Genomic DNA, 8,568 nt, shown 5'->3' on the forward strand with positions numbered 1-8,568 from the left:
GTCCTGTGACTCTCAGCTCATACTGACCTCATTCTCAATAAGATGTGTGGAGGCGCAGAAGCCTTTATTCCCTTCACAGTGACTAGATCATAAAAACAGATTTAAAGCTGGATGGGACCTGAGAGTCCAATAAGTGTAGGCGAACCTCTTAATTTACAAATGAGGAGACCAAGGCATAGCTAGGGTAAGGGTCTATCTAGGGCAAGATTTAAACTCAGGCCTTCCTGAGTCCAAGCCCAGCCCTCTATCCCCCGAACCACCTAGGAATGAAGAAATAGTGAAAACCCATCTAGTGTAGCTTAAAGGTCCAATTCTTGTAGGAGAAGAGAAAAGGAGGCTAGCCCAGGGATCCTACCTATTCCCTTCTTCCTACTCCTCCTACTCAGGTACCTAGGCTCCTTCCAGATTCTGGAGATGGCTCAGCAAAGTCAATGGACTGCCACAAATGGTTTGTGATGAATGAGGGCCAGTCCAGGCTGCCTTGCCTTCAGTTTTCCCCAGTGGGCCCTTTGGAAGGGCTTTAAAAAATGAACAAAACGTTGAACTATGTGAAAATAGAAATGCTTGGCCTCGTGTTCCCTTCAGGAATTATTCACAGGTCTTATGGTCAAACCTCTCATCTTCCACCCCCACCCCCTTGGCCTTAGTGGTGATTTACTGCCCTGGACCTAGATCTGGGGCCTTCATTTTATGGTTTCAGAATGGAGGATAGGCACATTTCCCCTAACCTCCAGGGCACAAACCATTCCTGAGGCTTAGAGCAATAGCATTGGAATATGGAGCATCACTGAAAAAAAAAAACCCAAAATAAGCATTTATTAAGTACCTACTATGTGCCTGGCACTTTACAAATATTATCTCATTTGATCCTCACTACAGCCTTGGGAGGTAGATACTATTATGATCCCAGTTTTACAGCTGAGGAAACTGAGGCAGAGGTTAAGTGACTTGCCCAGGGTCACATAGCTAGTAAGTATCTGAGGCCAGGTTTGAGCTCAGATCTTCCTGACTCCAGGCCCAGTGTTCTACCCACTGTGTCAGCTAGTTGCCTCCTCACCAAGGAGCCAGGGGAGAACAAGATTCCATGGGTAGAATTTGGGTGGGGAGGGTGAGACAGGTCCCTTCTATCTCCTACAACCACATCTTTTTCCCAGCCTACTCTCCTTTTCTCTTTTCTACCTTCTACAAAGGGAGACTTCTCTCCCATTAAAAAAAAGCCAAACAAAAACTACACATCAGCCTAGATTCCTGATTAGGGATCTCCTTGGATTCATGTTGGAACAGAATATCCCATTACCCATAATCACCACCTTTATCACCTTTTTGCTAGTGACATTGATTGGGTAACATTGACAGGGACAGAATGGGGTGCACTTTAGTGGCCTGCAGCCTCGGATATGACTCTTGGCCAAATTTCCCCAAAGCCATTAGACCATCAAAATTTCCTTTTGTCCACAAATAATAATGCATTAGCCTTGATCATGTATCCCCTTTCCCATTGACTTCTTCCAGTGTTAAAGTCACTGCTTTCTCCTCCCTCTTTACCCAGCTATCATCAATGATAACAAACATATGAAGCTTTTCCCACCCAGCCCCTCATGAACATCTAGTCCCATGAACGTTTAACGCATAGGCGTCAGAGGAGTCAGTTGGGTATAATGGAAAGAGGAAAGGACTAGGAGTCAGAAGACTTGGATTCTAGTCCAGGCTCTGCTACTTATTACCCGCATGACCTTTGGCAAATCACTTTATCCCTCCAAGCCTCAGTTTCCTCATCTGTAAAATGGAGATGATAATACTTCTACCTGCCTCACAAAATTGTTGTGAGGACTACATGAGGTCATGTCTATGAAAGTGCTTTTTAAACTGTAAAGCACCATCCTGATGTGAGGTTCCTTTGTCATTTAATCTCATCACCGGATCTTCATTAGGCTAGCTGCCTGATTTCCTTTAGGTACATCCTGATTCCTTTTGGGTTCTGGCCTCCTCTCAGCTGCCTCTGAGAGAGAAGTGACATGTGTTGCCATCTCCCAGGAGTCCACAGAAGGACACAAACCTTTCCCTTTGGGTCAATGCCACAGATAGTGAGAGTGTCTCTCTATGCCCAGGGTTGCTATGGCAATGCTTTAGGCCTATGGGAAAGATGGGCAGAAGGCTGACTCTTGAAGCTGGCACATCTATTCTGGTCACCGCGGATAGAACTAAGGAAATGGAGGTTGGAGAGAGGAAGGAAGGGATGCGGAAGCCAGTGTTGATTTTTTTTTTGACAAAGTTGGTTTCTTCTTGCCATTGCTTGGAAGGAAGGAAACAAACATTTACTATTTTTTTTGTCGAGGCAGTTGAGGTTAAGTGACTTGCCCAGGGTCATACAGCTAGTGAGTATCATGCATCTGAGGCCAGATTTGAATTCAGGTCCTCTTGACTCTAAGGCCGGTTCTTTATCCACTGTGCCACCTAGCTGCCCCAGACATTTACTATTAAGGACCTACCCTGTGGCAGGCACTTGACCAAACACTTTATCTCATTTTGTCTTTGAAACAATCCTGGGAGGTAGGCACTATAATTATCCTGATTTTACAGTTGAGGAAACTGAGGCAGAGAGCTTAAGTAATTTGCCAAACATCACACACCTAATTAGTGTATGAGGCTGGAACTCAGGTCTTCCTGACTCCAGGACCTAGATGCCTCTAATAAATGTTTTCAGAAAATAATAATAGTAATAATAATGATAATAATAATAATAATAATAAATGTTATTAACAATAACGATGATGATATCCAGAATTTAAGTAGCTCAGAATCCATTTAATCCAACCCTCTCAGAAGAAACTGTGGTCCAGGAAAGGAAGGGAATTGATCTATGGTCTAATGGTTTATTCATTTTTATAACTTTGATGAACCTAGTGTCAATGCCTATATATGAGTAGGGGCTCAATTGCTTAAATTCTTTTCAGTACTCTGATTAGAACAGTGCAAAGTGTTTAAAAGTTCTGTCTTCATGGCAGATCTCCTGTTTTTGCATCATCTTCCTCTCCAGGAAATCTCCTCACAGGTGAGGGAGTTTTCCACAGATAACTCTTGTTTCTCTCATTTCCTTTGGCTCCTTATCAGAGGCTCCTGTTATATCCTGTTCTAGGCAGAGACCCATGTCACCCACTGCTCAGGTGTGAACAGCTGAGGTCAATTCTGGTTGGCGTAGGTCCCCATTAGTAACAGGAGCAATGCAGGATCAAGAGGTTGTTAGCATGGCCAGAGAGACAGGAAATGGGATTTCTCTGTTCCCTTTTCCCTCTCTGCCCTGGTCCTGTTTCTGTGACTTCAGCTCTGAAGGCAGCAATAGTGTGCTTTGGGCACCCCATCAGGCAAGCCCTATAATCTGCCAGGTCTTGTGTGTGAGGCTGCAACAACTTGTGTGCACACACAGGACATCTCTGGACATTATCAGCTTTGAACAGAAAAGTTCTTTTAAGGGATGGCATGCAGGGTGGCACAGACATCTCACTGTGCTAGGATAGATCGATGGGAGCTGTTGGGAAGAGGAGGAGGAGGAGAAAAGAGATGAGCGAGGAAGAGAGTGGAGTGTTTGCCACAGAGACTTGGCAGGGGAGCCCACAGCTGGCTTGCCTTGCCAACAACAGCTGCATATATGGCACGGCAGACAGCTCCTACTGGAGGGGGAACCTAGACCTCGAATATCACTAAAAGAGTGGCCCTGAGTGCAAGTATGTGCCCAGAGGAGATCCATTCTTCTGCTCCTGGGAAATTACATGTAGCTTCTTGCCTGCTAAAGCAAGCAACATTTACCTTGAAATTAAGAAGCAGTTTCCATTATCTGGATCCCAGGGACTGCTGTGTAGCTCCATGTACATGGAGTATGACATTTCTCTGAGGTCAAGGAGCCAGCCTTTGGGGATACATTATTGGTGCCAGAGTTCTTGACAATACCTCTGGAACCATCTGCTCTCCATAGGATTGAAGGGAGCTGAGGCAGAGGTCACCAAAGCTGTTTGTGTCCTTTTGGCTCTAGAGGAAGGATGATATTGCCTTATATTTTGCTGTCAATACAGTCTGTTTACTGGGCACATGCCTTGTTCTCTTTGGCTGCTGTTCTGACTTCTGCTTGATGGAGTGAAGGTGGTGTCCTGGATTATATCCAGTAATTCCAATGCCCACTGCATCTCCCTCTATGGTCATTTCTACCTTTATAGAAAGGGTGTGTTTCTGTGTGTGTGTGTGTGTGTGTGTGTACACACACACGTGGTGTTCTGGTGTGTGAATGTATGCAGTGTTCTTGGTATGCTGTTCTCTGTACCGTGGAGGCTGCCCATTTCTAAGCCACTTCCAGATGTTTAGAACTAATCTTGGTTTATCAATTCACTTCAACTCTCTTGCTCCAAATAACCTCCTCATCTCTGCTGCTCTCTTCAGACATACACATGTTTGGAAGGTACCAGTTCATGGGAAAACAGGTTCCCAGATTTAGAGCACTGAGAGAAATTAAATACTAACGTCCTTATTTTATAGATATGGACAGTGAGGTCAGGCTATTAGATGGAAAAAGCTAGGATTCAATCCCTAGCTTTTCAATCTTCTGACTCCAAAGGTCAAAACACCAAAACCGGAACCTAGCTCTTCCTGAGCACTGGCTCAGAACTCTTTATCTCTATACTAGGCTCCTTGTTTCTTTCCTTTTTTCTATTCATTTTTACCTGTTGGTTAGAAATATGGGTTTAGTGGCACTCCAGCAGAGGGAAAGAGGGTATTATTTGGTCTTCTCTGAAAGGGACCAGCCTCACTATAGACTATGACACTAACATTGGGAATACGTGATCTCTGTCTCTCTCCTTTCTCTCTCTTCTCTTCTCTTTCTCTCTCTCCTCACTTTCTGTTCTTTCCCTCTCCTTTCTCTCTCGTCTCCCTCTCCTTTCTCTCTCTCCTCTTTCTCTTTTCTCCCTCTCCTCTCCTCTCCTTTCCTCTCCTCTCTTCTTTTCTCTTCTCTTCTCTTCTATTCTCTTCTCTTCTCTTCTCTTCTCTTCTCTTCTCTTCTCTTTTCTTCTCTTCTCTTCTCTCTCTCATTTTCACTCATCCTCTCTTGTTAAATGATATTGTGATGGATTGTGAAATGTACTTAGCTGAATCACAGAGTTTAGAAATGGAAGAGTCCAATTAAGTCATTGAGCCCATCCCTCTCTCCTGAGAAGAGGAAAATGGGAGACAACAATAAACAATTTTATTGGGATATTAATTTAGGTGCCTGAAGGCCCTGACTTGTGTCTCTTAATATAAGACAGTAGATTTTTTTTTCTCCTTCCCCTCTAATGCAATAAAGAGAAGCTTTTGCAATTTGTGGGTGATTGGTTTATGTCTTTGTTTTCACTTTCTCTCCTTCTCCCATGAAAGGTCCAGTTGGAGTTTCAGAAGACTTGGGAGCGCTGGCGGCTGGAGCATTTGTACACCCAGAGAGATTGCAGCATGAAGCCCCTCAAGTGTCCAGCCAGTAGCCTGAGCAGTGGCGGCACAGTGGGGAGCAGTCTATATGCAGCCACCAGTCAGGCCACCTGCAGCTAAGATGCCCATTTCTCTCTCTTTCTCTCTCTCTCCACCCAGAAAGCCTAGCTGGGAGAGACCCAGAGGTGGGAGGTATCTTCCTGGGTACTTGGGCAAACATGCATGCACATACACATACACTGTCACACACACAAGAGTCTTTTGCTTTATCTCCCTCTCCCCCAACCTATCAAACAGGCAAATGGATGATGCCTCCTGGGACTTATGTACATACACATTTTCTCCAAGGAAAGGCAGCCTGCTAATTCAATCACTGTGTCAGAAGAAGAGGAAAAATGATTGTAGCTAAAATGAGGATTTCTTCCCATTAAGGCACAAGGCCCCTGGGGTTCCCCAGACAGAGCAGCAAATCAACCCCAATCCTAAATTCAAGGTCAATAGCCAATTAGTGGGGCTGGAGCTGGGAAGTGGGGGTGGAGAGCAACACAGAGAGTGGCTGATGAAATTACAAACACAACACAGGGCCAGTTTTGAATAGAGATGTCACTTGGCTCCTGCTGGAGTCAAGCTGCCCAAATATTTTGCTTAATTAAAAGTCTGTGTAGGAAGGAGGATGCTGTTTGTGTAGCCCCTATCCCTTCAACTCATAACTTGACTTGCCTTAGGTCATTTGCTTTGAACACAACTGGCCCCACTGTTGAGCAGTTCTCTGAACACAGGAACCCCCAATTATGTAAGGGACTAACAGAATATCATCTGACCCTCTCCATGAGGATTTTCCTCCCTTGGACCCTATTTTTCTCCTCCTGAAGAGCTATGGTAGACCTTCAGCGGGGAGACCCAAGCATTTGGGAGGAAGTTGTCATACCTTGGATCCCTTCCTGAGGTCAGAATTCCTAATTCTGTTCTCAGAATCACTTAGATATCTTTAACATTCCTTTAGGAAAGCTTTAGAAGCATAAGTATTGTGCTGGAGGCAGAGGGGTGGAACCCCACTGCAGCGAATGGGTCACTGTCAATAACCCATCCAACACCAGGGTCTCACCAGCAAAGTTATGTGGTTACTAGAGAGGATGTTCTTTGTCACAGGTAGATTGCAGTGCCCAGCAGTCGCTAGGGAGACAATGCCCAATTGCTCATAGTTTTTCTTTTTTGAAAACGAATCATTTGGGGACATTTCAAACCTCCTGGTTATTCTTCTTTCTTGCCATGAATATTTGTCAAATGTGAATGTACAATTCTTATTTCTCTCATCTGAAGAGATGAAGAACTAAAGTGAATATAAGAGGTTACTGAGTCATGTGGGAAGGGGAGAGAGAGTACAATCAGTTATTGAACTCATTCATACATTGTGCTAATTAGCTTTTGCCCTGTCACCAGCTGCAGCCTTGTAAATAATAATAATAATGATAATAATAGGGAAAACCCATCAATCCTTCCCCCCAGCCATGAAGAGAAACTGGACACATACCAACACTGCAGAGACTCTCAAGGAGAAGAAAAGAAACATCCTGACCATCCAAATATTGATTTCAAGGAGCAGGAAAGAAGTTTTCAAGCATCAGCAAACTTGAAGAAGCACAGACTAGCCATGGATGGGGTTGGAGGGCGGGAGATGGTGCAGGGGAAGAGGGAGGGAAGAGTTGGAGTTCTGGATGAATTACTTTATGACTCAGTCTCCTCCACCTCCCTCTCCATTTGATGGGCCTGAAGATCGTCCCTGTGGCATTGTAGCAGATGAGGGCCCCAGTGCCCCCTCTGAGAGGTAGGCAATGTATAGGGAAAATAATAATGAGGCATTAAAACCACACCAAGCAGAAAATTTGTTAGATCTGAGCTTCACTGGAGTGTTCTGTCTGCATTAATAGAGAAGCTGAACTGCAGGCTAAAGGAAGGGATAATGCAAACTGTATCACTAACTTAGGGCAGCTGGTTGAGGCCAGGGTGGGGGCCACAGGGAATGCATGACTCCCCCAAACAAGGACAAATGTTACAGCATGCCCTTCTTGCTTACTGTACTTGTGAGTTGGAGCAGGGAGGAGAAGGGACAAGTCCTGAGGGCTGGCAGTGACAGATGTGGGGGCAACAGCATGCACTTCAGTTTGAAAGAAACAGCAGCATTTTGAGAATTATTAACATGCACTGGTAATGGCAGGAAGATATATTGATACATATGAGCCTGACAAATTAACCCAGGGCAGGCAGGGGAGAGGGAGGGAATTGCCAAGGGAAAGTGCTTACTTAGACATCTGCATAATTTCAGCTGGTTTTGGCGTGTGCAATGGACAGAGATCTCTCCCCTGGCAGATGTTCTGTGGGTCCCCTTGGATCTTTGTTATATCTAGGGATTTCAGAAAACTTGACATAAGCCCCTCCTTTTGGCTCTGCAGTGTTTTACCACCTTGCAGCCAGATACCTATCTGATGACATGTTTTCTCTACCCTCAGACCCTATGACTATTAATACTTCTCTCAATGACAGTGTACTCATCAGAGAACTGCCCCCGCTTGAAGCTATTCCCAAACTGTTCTAAGCTAAGTATAACTTTACCAGGTCTGGCAACTATTGGATTCAAAGCACTCTGAAATTCCTCTGGCACGTGTCTGATCCTGTTTATATACCTAATGCCACAAGCTTGCAGCTTGCTGAGAACTGTTCTGTCTGCTTCTGTCCTCTGCGTCCATACTGCTGACTATCAAGGTCTCCTCCCTGTGTTCCTCTATGTGGATCTGATGGCTGGTCTGTGCTGTCGCTGATTTCAGCACTCTGGCCAGCTACCTAGACCTAGTTGACTAAGTGTATTTATTATTGTAAATAGTGGCAGTGAGCCTTGTTCAGTGCGTCCTCAAAAAAGGTAGAAGTCAAGATGGACATAAAATGCACATGAATCCGGAGTTCCTTTCCCCCATAAAACTATTCCATTTTCCTTCCTGAGCCACAAGTGTAGTTTGAAAGATTAATTCCAATGCACCTCACATTAAAAATCATACCAATTCAGTATTAGAATCCTACAATTGTAGAGTTCGAGAAGTATTTCAGTATTTATTAGTATCTATCCAC

The 8,568-nt window shown here is 44.6% G+C and overlaps 1 protein-coding gene across 1 annotated transcript in view; it reads left to right on the forward strand.

Moving 5' to 3' along the window:
- Window positions 1-5,568, forward strand: part of LOC114040388 (glucagon-like peptide 1 receptor) — a gene marked incomplete at its 5' end in the record, with an annotated part of 30,589 nt that extends 25,021 nt beyond the window's left edge. Inside the window, one exon of the mRNA XM_027858482.1 lies at window positions 5,401-5,568. Within this exon, the coding sequence (XP_027714283.1) occupies window positions 5,401-5,568 (168 nt within the window). The remainder of the gene's footprint in view (window positions 1-5,400) is intronic.
- Window positions 5,569-8,568: the final 3,000 nt, after the last annotated feature.

The sequence above is a fragment of the Vombatus ursinus genome, unplaced genomic scaffold, assembly GCF_900497805.2.
Source record: "Vombatus ursinus unplaced genomic scaffold, bare-nosed wombat genome assembly UNPS02013052.1, whole genome shotgun sequence".
Taxonomy (NCBI): Eukaryota; Metazoa; Chordata; class Mammalia; order Diprotodontia; family Vombatidae; genus Vombatus; species Vombatus ursinus.